Raw genomic sequence first — 18648 nt, forward strand, 5'->3', positions numbered from 1 at the left:
CATTATAGCTCCTCCCACACCCTGTCTCGGCTCCTCCTACCTGGCGAGTTCGGACCGCAGCCTCCTGGCTCCGCCTCTCAGCTCCGTTTCGATCGTTTAGCCTCGCCCACATCCCCGCCCATGGCCTCTCCTCCCCGGAGGGCTCTGCCCTCACTCCCTTGGCTCCTCCTCTCAGCTCCGCCTCCGACTCCTAGCTCCTTATGGCCCCGCCCCAGACCTTCTAGCTCCTCCTCCTGGCCCCGCCCCGACTTCCTAGAGCCGCCCGTAGCCCCGCCCCTTCCCCCTCCTCTCCCCCCGCCCAGGCCGATCCGCTCCTCCCCGCGCCCGGCCCGGCCCGCCCCGCCCCCGGCCCCTGGCTCCTTTTTCTCCCGCCGGCTGAGGCCCGCGCTCCGCTGATCGGTCCGCGGAAGCCCGCGAGCGTTCGAGCCGCTAGGGAACTCCGCGCCGTCAGATTTCCAGGTTCGCCTCTGTGTCCTGGCGCCACCGCGCCCTCCCTTCCGAGTAAGTGCCTCCCGGGCGCGCCGGTCTCTTCCACACCCTCGCGGGGCTCCCCCGGCCTCTGGGCTGCGGGCTGCTCCTGGGGGCGCGCTTTCCGCTCCCCTAGACTTTCGGGAGTGAGTGGGTGTGAGTGGGTGCATGTGAGCGAGTGTGTGTGTAAGTGTGTGTGCAGGCGCCCACAGCTCCGGAAACTCCCCGGAGTTTTACTCAGTTTCTCTGTCGCAGCGACTAATCTGAGACCTCCAGCTAGCAGCCCTTACCGACTTGGGCCGACCCCTTAACTTCCACCTCTTGCCCTGAGTCCCACTCGCGATTCCTTCCTTCCTTCCTTCTGTAGACGCGGCCCCCGCTATGCTGTCATGCCTGCCTGTTAACAGCTCATCCTGTCCAGAGGACTGCCCGGGTTATCACGATGCCCCAGATTGCAGACTGAGATGCTGGCCTGAGATTGTAATCCTACCCTGCATTGTAAAACGGGCAGACTAGAGTTTTTGCCTTGAGATCGTTTGGTGGAGATTTGCTTTGAAGAAGAAAGGTGTGTGTGTGTGTGTGTGTGTGTGTGTGTGTGTGTGTGTGTGTGTCCGTCCTTGTGCCCGCTCGTGTGACACTCGAGCCCAGAGCACCTGATGCAGGAACATCTGATGAATGCCTTCGGACCCAGGGAAGCTGATAAGCATGTTCAAGCCAGGCTGACCAACCAAACTTTGACATTTCTGAAGGATGTTTATTGATTCAGTGACACAGTAATGCTAAAGCCAGCTAATTAACCAAAACACAGCACTCGGTAAAAAGGGCAGTAACCTGTGGGATCATGGAAGGAAGGGGACATATTGGAGAGACCATTCTTGCAACAAAATCCTTGATTTACTTAAGACTGATAATTCCATGCCTCTGTAAATTATTTTATTGGGGGTGGGGTCAATGCTACCTCAATGTAGGGTACATTTCTGCGTTAAAAAAAAGTTAGGGGTGCCTGGGTGGCACAGTCCATTGAGTATTCGACTCTTGATCTCAGCTCAGGTCTTGATCTCACAGTCCTGTGTTCAAGCCTAATGTTGGGCTTCTCACTGGGCATGAAGCCTACTTAAAAAAAAAAAAAGTTAATTTAAAAGTTTAATTTTAATCTGTACTTGAATCCAAGCATAAAATGATTCCCTGGTTGCTGTGGTTCCATCCAATTCTAAGTCTCTGAATTCTGTATCTCGCTTTATTCTTGCTATGTTCTTGCCGTGAAAGTAGAGATCCCCATAAAATTTCCCCACTTCCTTGATAAGAATTCATTTAAGACATGCTGATATGGAGAAGACATATCAAATAGAAAATTTTCATTGAGGTGTAAGGGTGGCAGAAAACTTGGTGGCTAAAGGAAATCACCGAAACAGAGCAGCCTTTAAGTTGTCATTGTCTCTTGGCATATGAATGCACGAGTTGATAAATCACTTTAAGTGCTGCTTATCACAGCAGATATTTTTATCCTGGTTTCAATCCTGTGTTAACACAAAAGTGTTTCCACAGCGTTTTAACTAAGGAAACATTATGCTGTGAAATGTAAGCATATGACTCCATCTGTCTTAAAGGAAAGAAATAATTATCACACTTAATTAAACACCTGGAAACATTTATTGCCACCTTCTAATTAGATCTGTCATGGGGAGTTAAGTCAGCAAGTTATTGCTAATATTCTAGCTGGTAACACAATTAGCTTTTCTGTAGATTTTTGGATGGCTGTTTCCCCCACCCCCATACCCATTAGTTGCCTCTTCTGTCCCTTGCCCACCTTTTGAATTTTTACCTGTAATTTGAGTAACTTGTTTGGGACAGTGAATTCTGCCTACCCTCCTGTAAAATGTGAAAGCTTTAGATATTGGATGTTTCGTATTAACTGTTTTGCATGAACAGATGTAGGCCTCCTAAGCCATTATATTCATCTAGGTTATCTGATAATAAATCACTGAATAGAAGAAAAGTATAGTGATTCTGCACGAATGGGCCCTTAAAATTTTTTTTTCTTTAAGGGAGGCCTTTAATCTCATGTGCCTTTTGGTCTAGTGTGTTTAAATTCAATGAGAAAATGGGTGGTGTGACCTGGAAAATCTCATCTTCGTTGCCCCTTAATTTTCTGTTTCTGACTAGATTACCAGATAGAGTCTTCATCTTGGTAGTGATGTGTTGTGAGCACAGGCCGTTGTGGGTTCCCAACAGAATGGAGGAAACCGAGGGTGAACGTGTACACCACAAGGACCAGAAACAGAGTTGTTTTATGAGGTCTGTTCTCTGCAACTCTTTGCTCTGTTGAAATTGGAGGAAAGGATGTGTGGAGAGAAATGATTGCATCCAAACAGTACTCATTAGGAAATGCCATGTCGGGGGAGGAGTGAGTTTCTAGATGGTTTGTGGCTCCGGGTAGCTTCACAGAGCTGATCCTTGCAATGGAGACTGCCACATGGCTGGGCGCTATAGAGGTCTTAAAGTTAATTGATCCACCTAATCCTTTTCTGCTTGGGACAGCCTCTTGGAACAAACACATTTCCTCCCGGAAGATTTCAAAGATTTCATCGGTGCTCAGAACGGAGTTTTGTTTCCGCACCTCACAGAATTGTCTGTTCCCCATCCCCTCCATCTTGGCACACGTTGAAGGGATTGGACGTGGGGTCACCTTCAGAAGGCAGGGGAGGATCAGTGGTAACACGTAAGGGCCACCTGTTTTCTCACGGAGGGGAAAGGGAGTGTTAGTGTCATCCCAGGACCAGGAACGCTGCTTTGGGCAACGGGGCCATGCACAGGGACCTACCTGGATAAAAGAGTGGCCAGTGTCCCCTCATGTGGCATTCTCAGAGCCTGAGCTCTGATACAGAAGTTCAGGGAAGCACTGGGTGTGGTGGTAGATTAACTTTTATCACCTCACCCCTCCTCACGCTGACCACATCCTGCGTTTAATACCAAATGCACACAGTAAGAACTCAACAAACACTAGAAAGGAGCTTTGAACACCCGAACCTGTATGTTTTCCTGTGGGTAACAATTTACTTTCCACTCTCCTGTCCCTGGTTTTGATGACTGTGGCCCTGGAATCTGAGCCGACTGCAGTTTCTAGACTTTTGTCCATCAGTGGTGTTTACCAACAGCTGAACATGGATGATTTTTCAGGGTAAAAAAAAAAAAAAAAAATTCAGTGAACCTTGTTGCAAAATGTAAATGAGATCAAGTAGTATCCAGTGGACATCATCAGTTGGCATTCCACAGTTTGGTGTAAGAGGAGGAAATGAGCTACAAGTAGAGAGTAGATAATTCTAGAAACAAGAGGCACCAGGCCCTTTAGAGACCACCTGGCCAGTGGGTCTAAGACCATAACTTTTGCTGTTGTACAAGTCTGGAGGTGCATCCCCTCAGGCCAACTTGAAGGAGGGGAGCATCATTCTTTCACACAGCAGGGATTTATTGAGCTCCTACTGTGTGCACAGTCCTGCACAACCCTCTCATGTTCACACAGAGGGTTCTAGGGTTGTTGGAAACTTAGGAAGATGTTGGTAGGAACAGGCAACTGCCCCACGTCTCTTGACAGTGGTGGCAAAAGTGGGTTTAGAATTCTTCTGTTTCACAAAGTACAGGCACTTCCTTAGGATAGAAGAACCATTTTCAAAATGTTTTAACTTCACAGTAATAAGAAACCCAGGGACGCCTGGGTGGTTCAGTTGGTTATGCATCTAACTCTTGATTTCAGCTCAGGGCATGATCTCATGGTTTGTGAGTTTGAGGCCCGAGTAGGGCTCAGCGCTGACAGCCTGGAGCCTGCTTGGGATTCTCCCTTCCTTTCTCTTTCTGCCCCTCCCCCGCTCATGCCTGCGCATGCTCTCTTTCAAAATAAACATTAAAAAAAAAAGAAAGAAACTGAAATAAGCACATTTCTTCTGATGTCTTTTTCAAAAAACCAGCAGTATAATTGTGATAAGCCTGATTCCATAGGACTTTGTTTCCTTAGCCTTTTATGTCGGGCAGAGAAGTTACCTGAGAAACTTGTTTTAAAATGTCATAGGCTGTGCACTAATCACTTAATACCCACCCATCCTTTTTAGAGGGCTGCTTTTTTTCTAGAAGCAGGTACTTAGGGTTCAGAACCAAGGTAGCAGAGGTTCAGAACCATCTGCAGGGTTAGAAGGGCCTTGACAAATTTGTTTGCCTACCGTTGTGCTTTTTTATGTAGAATGAGAGGGATTCTAGACCGACAGGACGGTATTTCTCTCAAGGTGACTGGGGGCCAGGGGTGCAATCATCTTCCCCACCATAGAAAAATGGGTGAGAGGTCACAGGAATGGGCCTCTGCTTGAGCACCCCAAGCTGACTTATAAACAAATTGAGGTTTGTTTCTTTAATAACAGAGAATGGAATGAAATCCAAAATTCTACTTGTTGTAGTTTCCGTAAACATTGGAAAAAGGATGATTTTTAGTTTAGTCACGAAGTGGTTGGTTCACATGAGTCTGCGGGAATCAGCTGTTCATGTCTCAGCCACACTGGCTGTGTGACTTTGGACAATCCACTTAACCTCTCTGGGCCTGTTTCTTCACCTAAAAACTGGGGCTAGTATTTACATCATAGGTTTGTTTTGTGGATTGAAAAGCACAGTGTTCCTCTCCTGTTGTTCAGTGTGCAGAAGGCACCCAGAAACCAGTGGGGTTTTCTGGCTTGGCCAAATTGGTCTCATTTCAAGAGGATGGTGTCTGTACTGGGTTATAGCAGAGTGGAGAGGGAGAGTGATAACTTGTACCACATGTGCTTTTAGCCTGAACTTTCTTTTTTTTTTTTTTTTTCCCTGTAATGATGCCAGAGGAGCCCAGAGAATGGGGTGAATATAGCACTATTTCAATGATTCCCAGCTGCAAGTTCATGTGATTATAGAGCAAAATCTTGCTGCTCCCACTCAGGCTAAAGAGAAAGGAGCCAGAGCAGGGCATCTGGGTTTTATGTGTCTGAGCATGAGAAGAGCCACGACATCCTGGTAGCCTCCCCGTGCACGAGGGAAGCTTTAAAAATCACGTTGCAGGGGTACCTGGGGGGCTCAGTCGGTTGAGGGTCCGGCTTCGGCTCGGGTCATGAGTTCGAGCCCTGCGTCGGGCTCTGTGCTGACAGCTCGGAGCCTGGAGCCTGCTTTGGATTCTGTGTCTGCCTGTCTCTCTGCCTCTCCCCTGCTCGTTCTTGTTCTCTCTCTCAAAAATAAAGAAACATTAAAAGAAAATTTAAAAACCTGTTGCAGTTCAGAAGTGAGCCTTGGGTTGACCTTTCACCCCTGGAAGTCCTTGTTTAAAAGAGGTAACGGATGAAACCAGATTATCCAAGACAGACAGGAAGATAGGTCTCAATGGCCCTTGATGTTGCAAAGGGACTCTTGCTAGCATGTCCTCGAGGGAAGTTGTGAGGTTTTCAGAGGGCAGGGATACATCTTCGGGGCTGTCCACTGGGGCAAGGTCTGCTGGGCACACTGCTCTCTCTCTCTCTCTCACTCTCTCTCTGTCTCTCTCGCAGGGCACGCAGTAAACTCACATGTGTTTGAAAGGAGCCAACCTCCTCCTCCCCTGGTCATTATTTAAAAAAAAAAAAAAAGTGCACCTGTGCAGCTCAGTCGGTTCAGCATCTGACGCTCAGTTTTGGCTCAGGTGCCGATCTCACGGTTTGTTGAGATCGAGCCCCACGTCAGGCTCCGTGCTGACAGGGCAGAGCCTGCTTGGGATTCTCTGTCCCCTTCTGTCTCTCTCTCTCTCTCTACCCCCCTCCCACTCGAGCTGTCTCTGTCTCTCTCAAAATAAATAAACTTAAAAACAAAAAAAGACGTTTTCTTACAATATGACTGTCCACCAGAGTGAAGGAGGCAGGGGTTGTGGTGTGTGTTCTTGGAGACCTATTTGTATTCGTCCTTCCCCACCTCGAGCCCTGGAGCTGACTGTTCAGGCTCTCTCTCGCTCTCTCTCTCTCTCTCTCTCTCTCTCTCACACACACACACACACACACACACACACACGCAGATACAACTGAGGAATTCTGCAGAAATGCCAGTCTTGTGAGAAAACCTGCAGACGCAATGTTGGCGACAGAATGCAGAGTTCAGAGCAAGTTTGATGAATCAGACCTTCAAGAAGTCAAGTCTCGGGGCGCCTGGGTGGCGCAGTCGGTTGAGCGTCCGACTTTCAGCCAGGTCACGATCTCGCGGTCCATGAGTTCGAGCCCCGCGTCGGGCTCTAGGCTGATGGCTCAGAGCCTGGAGCCTGTTTCCAATTCTGTGTCTCCCTCTCTCTCTGCCCCTCCCCTGTTCATGCTCTGTCTCTCTCTGTCCCAAAAATAAATAAACGTTGAAAAAAAAAAAATTAAAAAAAAAAAAAAAAAAGAATACAAGTATCCCACTTGGTTGCAAACACTCAGTGATCAGGAAGTAATTCCTTAGTATTCATTGCTACTATCTTTAAAAATATGAGTTCGTTTTTTTTTTTTTTTTTTTTTTTTTTTTGATTCCTGTCACTAAACCCGACTGCTCTGCCCTAGGGTGGTGACAGGAATCCCTTTGCCTCCATGAAGGGAGAGGCCCCCAGGAACCCACAGAGTGTACCTGGGACAGGTGAATGAGCTCACACCTCCCCTCTTAGCCACTTTGCTCCTTTGCCTTTCTGGCCTGGAACGGTCAATAGTGCCTCAGAGAACGGCTGGTATCACTTGCCAGGGTAAGAGACCATCTGTCAGTAGGGAGGATGCAGGGAGTCCCTGCCCTGAGTGCCCTAAGTGGGATGGTGGTTATCTGTGCAGCCACAAAGGTGATACACCAAATGAAATGAACTTTTGTAGTGTGCTCCCAAGCTGACTGCGAGTCAGAATCACCTGGGACCCTGGACACAAAAGGTGCAGATTCCTGGGCCCCACCTACTATAGAATCACAAAGGCTGGGCCTGGTAATCGGTATTTTTTTATGATTATTTTTAACTTATTTTTGAACACCAGCAGGGGAGAGGCAGAAAGAGAGAGAAAGAGGGAGACACAGAATCTAAAGCAGGCCCCAGGTTCTGAGCTGTCAACCCAGAGCCTGACATGAAGCTTGAACCCATGAACTATGAGACTGTGACCTGAGCTAACTTCGACATCCAACCAATGAGCTACCCAAGTGCCCCTTTGTTGTTGTTTTTGATTTTTAATATTTATTTTTGAGAGAGAGAGAGAGAGAGAGAGATACCAAGGGCAAAGGAATGGCAGAGAGAGAGGGGGACAAAGGATCATAAGCAGGCACTGACCACAGAGAGCCTGATGTGGGGCTCAAACTTGAACCACAAGATCATGACCTGAGCCCAAGATGGACGAAGTCCCAGGCACCCCAAATCTGTATTTCTTGACTGATGCATTACAATCTCAAACCCCCTAGCCTGGGAGACCAGTTGTTTTGTCTTGTTCTATAAAGATTAGTCAGGCAGCAGATACCTGTAGGGTTGTTTTTTGTTTGTTTGTTTTGGAGCAAGGGGTGCTTTTGGCAGTGGAAAGAGCGAATCTCTTGAAAGCGCAGCATGGCTTTAAAGTTTAAAGAAGATTAAAATGAACTTGCACAAAATGAACACCTGTGTACCCATCCTGAGAAATAGCAAAGTGGTTTTTCTAGTAGGCCTTCACCGGGTTGAGAAATGTTGACCCAACGATGAGGTCAGAAACAAAAAATAACAACCAAAACCAATAGTGGTGTCCCATGACGAGATAAAGGAACTGAGAGCCATGAAGCAGAGACATCGGGGAATGTGCTCAGCGTTCATTAGTTAAAACTCTAGATATCAAGTCAGTGGCTATGCTGACATCATCGGCTAGTGTGCCGGCAGACTGGAGGCCGTCTCTTGGGGCTTTGTTGATCACTCATGTAGGATGGACGTGCTTTTTTCAGGAGTGGCAGATGTTGGGAGGAGCTCCAGGCCCAAGTGGCCTGTTAGGCCTACCCTAGGCCTCCTCCCTGTCATGAGGTCCTGTTCCCAGAGTGGCCCTCTGTTTTCAAAAATGGTGGGCAAAGGGAAAATGGAGAACAGGCTGTTTTCTCTCTTTGATGCCATTTGCTATAACTGCCTCCTCTTCTCCTTTTTCTCTTCCTCCTCTCCCCCGCCCCTTCCGCCCTTCCCCCTCTACCTCTTCCTCCTCCTGCTTCTTTTTTAGATTTCTTTTTCTTTTTTGCATTTTGAGTTGGGCTGGTACTTGAGACTTTCTCCCCTATTTCTGAATTCTGGTCACTTTTCAATTTATCATTCTAATAAGGGCCATGGAGAATATTAAAGGTCTGCCACCGATGATACATACTAGTAATTTTAGTAGAACCACTGTCTTTCCCTCTAGGTTTAGACGTTTGACCAGAGACCAACAAGGATGGAAATGGACCAATCTGAGTCATGCTTGAGCCCTTCCTCTCTAGGCAGCATGCCAGGGGGCCTTCGAGCCTTGCAATGTGGGGAAAGGGGTAGACGGACGAGGCCGGATGGTGGCTTGCAGAGACGGAGAGCGCGGGCAGCGGATTAACCAGCCCGGTCTTCCCGATACCCACGTGGACTCTGGGTTCCCTCCAGGCACACCCCTAATTTACCTTCAACAGTTCTGTCCCCTTTTATGGTTGCCCGTGGCGTTTGTATATTCATGATAATAAATAGTATGCTGTATTGCTGTATCAGTTTGCTGGCACTGCTATAACAAAACCAGACTGAGTGGCTTTAACAGCAGATGTGTGTTTCTCACAGTTCTGGAGGGCAGAAGACCAAACTCAAGGTTGATTTCTCCTGAGGCCTTTTACTGTGGCTTGCAGGCCGCCACCTTTCTCTTGTTTTCTCGCCCAGCCTTTTTTTCTTTTTTTCCATGTGCTTGTGTCCTTGATGTCTCTCTCTCTTTATTAAGGACGCCAGTAATGTTACATTCGGTCCCCACCCTTGTGATCTCATTTCCCTTTGATCATCTCTTTAAAGGTCATATTTCCAAATACCCTTATGTTGGGAGTTGGGGCTCCAAGCTATGAGTTTTTGGGGAAGCAGTTCTATCTAGAACAACCACTTTTGTAAAGGATATTGCAAATATGATAGTGTCAGGATTTATGTATCATATCCAGAAATCATGGTTATTCTTTTTCACTTTAAACAATTACCTTTTGAAAAAATTAAAACATGAGGAAAAAAGTGGTTTTTTTTCTGTTTATCAACTTACTTACTGTATTTGGGGCTCTTCATTCTTTAGTGTAGACCCGCATTTCCATCAGGTGTTTTTTTGTCTTCCAGCCTTTAGAACTTCCTTTATTATTTCTCGTCGCTCAGATCTGCTGGCAACAAATTCTGTCAACTTCTTTTGTGCATGTGCCTTTAATGTCTGTGTGTCCAGTTTTCTCCTTAAATGTTTATTTATTTATTTTTGAGAGAGAGAAAGAGGGAGAACACAAGGAGGAAGGGCAGAGAGAGAGGGAGACAGAATCTGGAGGAGGCTCCAGGTGCTGAGCTGTCAGCACAGAGCCCAATGCGGGGCTCGAACTCACAAACCGTAAGATCATGACCTGAGCCAAAGTTGGACATTTAACCAACTGAGCCACCCAGGCGCCCCCCAATTTCCCTCTTATAAGGACACCAGTCATATTGTCTTAGGGCTTACCCTGACGGCCTCATTTTAATTGAATCATGTCTTTAAAGATCCAAATCACCTAATATAGTCCTGTTTTGAGGTACTGGGGTTAGGGCTTCAACAGTTGATTTTTGGAGGCTGTAACAATCAGGACACTTTAGGTGGCATGTAAGAAAATGCCCCACTAACAGAGGTTTGAGCGGTAAAGTCATTAACTTTATAAACAGAGGGCAGTCTGGGGTTGGTCCCATCCGAGGTTTAACCAATGGCTCAAATCACCAGGAACCAGGTTCTTTTCGTCCTTCCCTCTCCCATCCTTAGCATGTTACCTATTCTAATGCAGAGTTGCTGCCTCATGGGCAGAAAATGGCATGCTTAGCAACAGGCATTGCATGCTGTCCCCAACCTCATTCAAAGGCAGGAAGTGTGTGTGTGTGTGTGTGTGTGTGTGTGTGTGTGTGTGTGTGTGTGGAGGGGAGATACGGGGCACAGAGAGGGTGGTGATAAATCTGTTCTGTAGTGTCCATCTCTTTACATCCGGGGGTGAGATCTTTCTTGAAGTCTCCTCAAGCCTCACTGGGCAGAACTGAGTCAATGGCTACAAACGAAGCCGTGAAAGTGAGTAGGAGTTGTTGACAGAAAACTCTCTGGTGGAAGGTTGGCTGTGGCCATAGGAAGAAGGGAGAGGACATGATGAGGCCCCAGGTTCCCACGCTCTAGAAGCTGTGTAACTAAGGCCATTGCTATTCCTGATAATAATAAAACCAGGTTTTATTGGAATTGTAACTAAACACCCATGATGAGTAGTTGGGAGAAAAACAGAAGATGTGAGAGGTGTTGAAAATCACATATACTTAATTACTACTGGCAGTGACTTTTTAATGCTAAGGGCCATGAGTTTATAAAAATAGCCATACTTACTTTGGAGATGGCACCCTACATCCAAACCTGGAAGATGTCCATCAAATAGAGAGGTCTTCGTGTTCCTGGAAATGCTCACGACCACAATAGCAGTAATCATGACCATTTATGGAGTACTTACATGGGATCAGCCACTGTGCTGAGTGCCTCCTACGTGTTATTTCGTTTCATTTTGATAATAGATCTGTGAGAATGGTATTAGTGTTTGTTTTTTAAAATTTTTGTTTGATGTTATTTATTTTTGTGAGAGAGAGAGACAGCACAAGTAGGGGAGGGGCAGAGAGAGAGGGAGACACTGAATCCGAAGCAGGCTCCAGGCTCTGAGCTGTTAGCACAGAGCCCAACTCGGGGCTTGAACTCACGAAGTGTTGAGATCATAACCTGAGCCCAAGTCGGACACTTAACTGTCTGAGCCTCCCAGGCGCCCCGACAATGGTATTAGTGTTAATCCACATTTACAGGTGAGGAATTGAGTTTGGGGAGGTTAAGCAAACCCCTAGATGGCTGGCGGAGCTGGGATTCATACCCCGGAAGTTCAACTGCCTCCCTTAGGTGTGCTCTGAGCTGCCGCAGGGCAGTCCTTCTCCATAAAACTGCTACAAACTCCCTCGTTTTCTGGGAACTTGCAAAGGCAGTTACCTCTCCGGCCAGCCAGTGTCTCCTTCATGGATAAAAGTCCTGTGATTATTTCAGATGTAATTCACATTTCAGAGTAAGAGTGTGGACCTTCAGAACCCATGGAATGGCACCTCTCAAGTGGAGAAGGTTAAGTTGGATGTCCTATTTTGTATGGGGAAAATGACAGACGACGTAAATAAACCCAGAGAAATGTATCTTCTGTCGTTGGCTCGTGCAGCAGAGTGCCAGTCTGAGTGTTGGTAGATCTGCCCTCGGGTTTATAGAGTGTTGCGTGAGGCAGATTTCCTAAAAGCTGGGACAGCTTCTAGACAGTCACAGTGCAGAGTCTGCACCCTGGGGAATACCTAGGCAGCTAGGGGTTGGCCGTAGTAGGACTGTGTATGCTTCTTGTCCCTCTGGTGGCTCTGATGCCAGCAACACAGCACGGTCACTGCTCCAGTGTCCCGTCCCCACAGCTCAGAACCAGCGCAGACCCCGTGAGCCTGTATTTCTTCACTCATTTCCTGACCTCATGTTGCTAAAGCTCTAACAACACCTTGCATGTGACAGTTCAGTTAGATTTTAGGATTGCTAAAGTTTTGGGGGAAAAGTTTTGTTCATTTGCAGCCTGAAGCTACTGTTGCTAATAGCTTGCCTGGGGGCGCTGAGTAAGGGAGAGAATAAGGGGTGTAAATAATTATGGGAACTGGAAGATGTATGCTGAATGTTACAACTTTGAGTCAAGTGATGACTCTCACGTCTGTAAGAACCCAGTCGGTATCCAACAGCTTTTGGCTATTCCAGTAGGCATCCAAGAGGATTTTTTTTTTTTTCTTTGCAACAAGGTGTATTTATTAAAGTGTGTGGACAGGACCCCTAGGCAGAAAGAGCTGCCAAGAGGTTATTTTATAAAGTTTATTTATTTATTTTGAGAGAGTGAGAGCATGGGGTGGGGAGACGGGCAGGGAGAGAGAATCCCAAGCAGGCTCTGCACTGACAGCACAGAGCCTGAGGTGGGGCTCGAACCCCTGAACCATGAGACCATGACCTGAGCCGAAGTCAAGAGTCTGATGCTTAACTGACTTAGCCACCCAAAGCTCCCTGCCCCGCCCCCCCCCCCCCAGGTAATTTTGAATTGACATTGCCTTCGGCATATTTTGGAGCACCCCATTTGCTTGTGAAATGTTATAAGGGAAGTTTTAATCAGACCATTATAGATGCAATCATTTACTTTAAACGTGAAAGTTTCATTGAAACAGAAATCCTTCCTAAGACACCCGCTCCCAGCCGATTTGTTCTAGGGCTCCTTTGTCCTCTATACCTTGGAATCTCTTCCATCAGTTGGCTCTTTCTGTGCTGACACACCTTGATTTTCTTTAATGCTTTTTTTTAAACCTTTGCATTGTAAAATAAAACATAAATACCCAAACCCACAGAAAACAAACACACACTTGAGTGACTTTACAGTAACAGGAACGCTCATATAACCATCCCTCCAGGCAAGAAATAGCATTTGGCCAGCCACGCCACAAGTGCCTTTGCGTACCCAGCCCCAATCACGTTCTCCTTCGTCTCTCCAAAAGTAAATGCCATACTGACTTTTATTGTAATCACTTCCTTGGATCTCTTCATGGTTTTATCGCCCAAGCGAGCAGCCTGACCCAACAATAGTTTAGTCTTGCTCATTTTTTAAAAAACTTGTAATCTCTTGTAATCTACAGATTCCCTTAACATCCTCCCCCATTTGAAAAAAAAAAATGTATATATATATTTTTGTTATTGTTGAAGGAGCTGGGCTGTTTGATCTGTAGAGTTTCTCACAGCGTTGATAACAAAAAAGATGTGCACTCTTGGTGAGGTGAAGCTTGTACCTTTGCCCACTATTTCCTGCATCTGGGTCGGGAGACTTGATCACACTCAGGTTTGATCCCTTTGGCAAGATTACAAGTGTTGTGGGGTTCTTTCACGGAAGGCTTCTTCCACTGATTTTTTGCCTTTAGCGACTGTTGGTCCTCAGTGTCTGGTTCCATTCGTTCATTGGCAGTTGCAGAATGGTATATTCTAATTCCACCATTTTGGTTTTATTTACCAGTTGGAATCATCTTATAAGGATAGACTCCCCTTTTGTCTGGAATCCCTGTTTTGTTTTTTTTTTTAATGAGATATTTCAGGACTATAATCCCGACACTAGGGATGGTCATTCACTGGAGTGGTCATTGTTTTTAGGTCTTTTTACTCATCAGAGCTGGGAAAATACATCCATAGACATATAAACATCTATCTAGAAGCATATATACACATGTAAAAATAAAATACACTGTGAGTTCATATTGATAGTTGCAAGGCAAGTTCAAGACGGTAAGTTTTTGTTCAGACTCTTTTATATTACATTTGTTATTTCCTTTCTTCCATGCTTAGAATCCTGGTATTTTAGTCACACACAGGGGAGATAGAATGTCTTATAATTACCTGTTTTGATTGTCCTGTAATACACATAAGCAAACTCCAAATAATCAGGTTTGATTAGCAATACAGTAAAAATCATTTCTTTGGCATATGCTTTAGTCATTCCTCCCCAGTTTTTTTATGGTTGTACCATATCTACATTGTCAGATCCTGTAGCCATTATATATTGAAATCTCCCTTTTAATACTCATTTAGTTTTATTCCTGCAGGTAACTTTGTATATGTTGCTTATTATCAGTATGTTTAGACATTATGATTGAAGCCCTTTCTCTGATCAGTTCCTTAGGTAATTCCCTGATTTTTGTTTGTTTGTTTCCCTAATTTCTTTTTTCCCCCTGATTTCTTCTCTCTCTCTCTCTCTTTTTTTTTTCTTTCAGGTTTTGGTTGTTTTTTTTAATTTAATTTAATTTTTTATTTTTTTTTAATTTACATCCAAATTAGCGTATAGTGCAACAATGATTTCAGGAGTAGATTCCTTAGTGCCCCTTACCCATTTAGCCCATCCGCCCTCCCACCACCCCTCCCGTAACTCTCAGTTTGTTCTCCATATTTATGAGTCTCTTCTGTTTTGTCCCCCTCCCTGTTTTTATATTATTTTTGTTTCCCTTCCCTTATGTTCATCTGTTTTGTCTCTTAAAGTCTTCATACGAGTGAAGTCATATGATTTTTGTCTTTCTCTGACTAATTTCACTTAGCATCATATCCTCCAATTCCATCCATGTAGTTGCAAATGGCAAGATTTCATTCTTTTTGATTGCCGAGTAATACTCCATTATATATATATATGCCACATCTTCTTTATCCATTCATCCATCGATGGACATTTGGGCTCTTTCTGTACTTTGGCTATTGTTGATAGTGCTGCTATACATATAGGGGTGCATGTGTCCCTTCGAAACAGCACACCTGTATCCCATGGATAAATGCCTAGTAGTGCAATTGCTGGGTCGTAGGGTAGTTCTGTTTTTAGTTTTTTTTTTTTTTTTTTTAATTTTTTTTTTCAACGTTTATTTATTTTTGGGACAGAGAGAGACAGAGCATGAACGGGGGAGGGGCAGAGAGAGAGAGACACACAGAATCGGAAACAGGCTCCAGGCTCTGAGCCATCAGCCCAGAGCCCGATGCGGGGCTCGAACTCTCGGGGACCGCGAGATCGTGACCTGGCTGAAGTCGGACGCTTAACCGACTGTGCCACCCAGGCGCCCCTGTTTTTAGTTTTTTGAGTAACCTCCATACTGTTTTCCAGAGTGGCTTCACCAGCTTGCGTTCCCATCAGGTTTTGTTTTTTTTAATTAATTAATTAATTTTATTGTCAGGTCAGCTAACATACAGTGTAGTCTTGGCTTCAAGAGTAGATTCCTGTGATTCATTACTTACATACAACACCCAGTGCTCATCCCAACAAGTGCCCTCCTCAATGCCCATCACCTCTTTTCCCCACCACCTCATCCCCAACCCCATCAGCCCTCAGTTTGTTCTCTGTATTTAAGAGTCTCTTATGGTTTGCTAAAAGATTTTACTTTAAGTCATCTCTGCACCAAACATGGGGCTCAAACTCACAACTTTGAGATCAAGAGTCACATGCCCTGCTGACTGAGCCAGCCAGGTTTCCCATCCCCTAATTTCTTTTTTTAATAATCTTTTTTTTTTTTTTTTTTTTTTAGTTTTTATTTATTTATTTTTAGAGAGAGGGAGAGAGTACAAGTGAGGAAGGGGCAATGAAAGAGAGGAAGAGGGGGAAGGACAGAGAGAGAGAATCCCAAGCAGTCTCTGCACCACCAGCCTAGAACCGGATATGGGGCTCAAACTCACCAACCGTGAGATATGACCCCAAGCAAAATCCAAGGCTTAACAGACTGAGCCACCCAGGTGCCCCTCTCACCCCCTAATTTCTTGATAGTATTTGTGACCTTTACGTTAATGTCCTTGGACCACATTTTCTTTTCTTGAGAATCTTAAATACGTTTCTCTATTTTCTTCTGACCAAGTATTGTTGTCAAAATTCTGATGATGATAATTTAGTTTTCTATCCTTCTGTATGACCTGTTGTTTCAGCACTGCTGAGAACCTCAGCTTTGTGCCTATTTCCTTCCATCTATTATCTACATAGTCTTCCAATACAATGATTAGTGAGTTACAATGTTACCAAATCCAAGTATATAACTTGGCCTGCCCTGGTGCCAAATAATCGCTGTCTCCTCTTAACCGAAAATAAGCCACTTAGTGTGAGTAAGTATAGCTTTTTATCTTTGTAACCTAAGCTCTACCTTGTGAAGTGTACAGAGTTAGCGCTAAATATATACTTGTTTATGAAATAAACGATGCGGAAGGATGTGGGTTTTTCCCCCTTCCTTTTTAGCCTGTCAGGAACTGCCCCGCCTCTTCAGCTCTTTTCCTCCAATCAGGCGCGGCTTTTCCCACACACCTGTGGCGCCCATCAGCCCTCGCTGTCCCTGTGCTCAGGAGGTCAGGTTGTGTGGCCGTGTTGTCACGTTATTGCATTTCCAAGATAAGCACACTGGCAACCCCAAAACAGGGGTTCTGCCCCCTACCCCAAATGCTTCTGTGGCCCCGTGCCTGCTTGCACTCCTGGTTGACCATACCTTGACCTCTTACTGTGGGTTTTAAGGCCCGGGCCCCTAGCATGTGGGGCCCAGACCCCAGCCTCTCAGGGTACCTGAGCTGCCACCTGTCCCGTTTCTTTCTTGGCTGACCTTTTTGTTCTTCATGGCTTGGCTGCCAGAACCCATGGCAGGATAGCAAGATGGATGCCTTGGCCCACATGAGATGCCAGATGCCTTTTGTTGAATATATGCACTGTATTTAGTTTAGGTTTTGTTTTTGTTTTTTTTAATTTTTTTTTAACCTTTATTGATTTTTGAGACAGAGAGAGAGAGAGAGCATGAACGGGGAAGGTTCAGAGAGAGATGGAGACACAGAATCTGAAACAGGCTCCAGGCTCTGAGTTGTCAGCACAGAGCCCGACGTGGGGCTCTAACTCACAGACTGTGAGATCATGACCTGAGCTGAAGTCGGACGCTCAGCCGACTGGGCCACCCAGGCGCCCCAGGTTTTTGTTTTGTTTTTTTTTAATGTTTATTTATTTTTAATATTTTTTTTCAACGTTTATTTATTTTTGGGACAGAGAGAGACAGAGCATGAACGGGGGAGGGGCAGAGAGAGAGGGAGACACCGAATCGGAAACAAGCTCCAGGCTCTGAGCCATCAGCCCAGAGCCTGACGCGGGGCTCGAACTCTCTGACCGCGAGATCGTGACCTGGCTGAAGTCGGACGCTTAACCGACTGTGCCACCCAGGCGCCCCAATGTTTATTTATTTTTGAGAGAGAGAGAGAGAGAGAGAGAGAGAGAGAGAGAGAATCCGAAGCAGGCTGGGCTCTGAGTTGTCAGCACAGAGTCTGACACTAGGCTCAAACTGAAGAACAATGAGTTCATGTCCTGAGCCCAAGTTGGATACCTAACCGACTGAGCCACCCAGGTGCCCCTAGTTTTGAAAAATTAAATGCCAGTTAGTGGCCAAAGCTTCTAGGGCTAGCTGCTGAATCTCCCCCTGCCCCTCCCCCCAACATCGGTCAGTCACATAATTTATTGATCTGCCTGCCTCCTGAAGACTGTTGAGTTTGACCTCTGACCTCTGGTATCTAAAGCTTCTCAGAGCATTTGCCATATGGGCATGACTGTGGGCTGTCCATTTATATGCCTGGCCTGCACTAGTCCACAACATCCTCACCCTGGTTCTATTTATTAGGCCCTGGCTGGTGGGCCTTGCAGAATATTTTTTCCCTTCCCTCTTGAGCCCATTAGTGTCATGTGATGAACAGAAAAAAAAAAAAAGTTGTAATATGTAGCTTTTACAAATATTCACCCTACAAAAGCAGTGATAGGAAGGTTCCAGAAGCAATGGAATAGTGACTCATCTCCAGTGAATGTGACCATTGAGGTGATCTCGGGAATACAGAAGATCGAAACCCCATAGCCTGGAACACACCAGAGAAATCTCACTGGTAACAGGGAGTCAGTGATAGGGAAAAGCTGCCCATGATATGAGAAGTTACTGTGGTTGCGTCACTGTTCTGTTCTTGGTCAGTAGCCCTGAGGTGAGCAACTTCCCTTAGGCTCTCCACTCCTGTGGCTGGGCCCATGGGAGACAGCTCACTGGCCTGACTGACCCTTGTGAGTTTTTGCCCTTCTCCAGTCTCAGTCAAAACAATCCTGGGAATGACTCCTTGCTCCTAGCAATGTCCAGAGATTAATATGGATTTGTGTGAAAACATAAGCGTATTTTCTCTTCTGCTCTTATTAATTCAGCAGAAACCATGCTGAAGGCTTTTTCTTCTTTTCCTGCCCCTAGCTGCCTGTATTTTTGCCTTTTGCCTCTGGTTGGCCTACGGGTGAACCCAGCTATGGTGGCGTAGACTCCATATTTATTGAGCATCTACTGTGTGCCAGGCCTTATGCTACGCTTTTATGTACGTTGCCCAATCCTAGGTTCTGTTATTATTACAGACCTTTTAAAAACTGGGAAATTGA

General features: G+C 45.7%; 1 protein-coding gene across 1 annotated transcript in view; it reads left to right on the forward strand.

Annotated features, from left to right (window-relative positions):
- Nucleotides 1–364: 364 nt before the first annotated feature.
- The window catches only part of TNFAIP8 (TNF alpha induced protein 8), a 134449-nt gene continuing 116165 nt past the window's right edge, over nucleotides 365–18648 (forward strand). The window contains exon 1 of the mRNA XM_040444302.1: nucleotides 365–501. Within this exon, the coding sequence (XP_040300236.1) occupies nucleotide 501 (1 nt within the window). The 5' untranslated portion in view covers nucleotides 365–500. The remainder of the gene's footprint in view (nucleotides 502–18648) is intronic.

The sequence above is a fragment of the Herpailurus yagouaroundi genome, unplaced genomic scaffold (assembly GCF_014898765.1).
Source record: "Herpailurus yagouaroundi ecotype Mexico unplaced genomic scaffold, PumYag 192, whole genome shotgun sequence".
Classification (NCBI taxonomy): domain Eukaryota; kingdom Metazoa; phylum Chordata; class Mammalia; order Carnivora; family Felidae; genus Herpailurus; species Herpailurus yagouaroundi.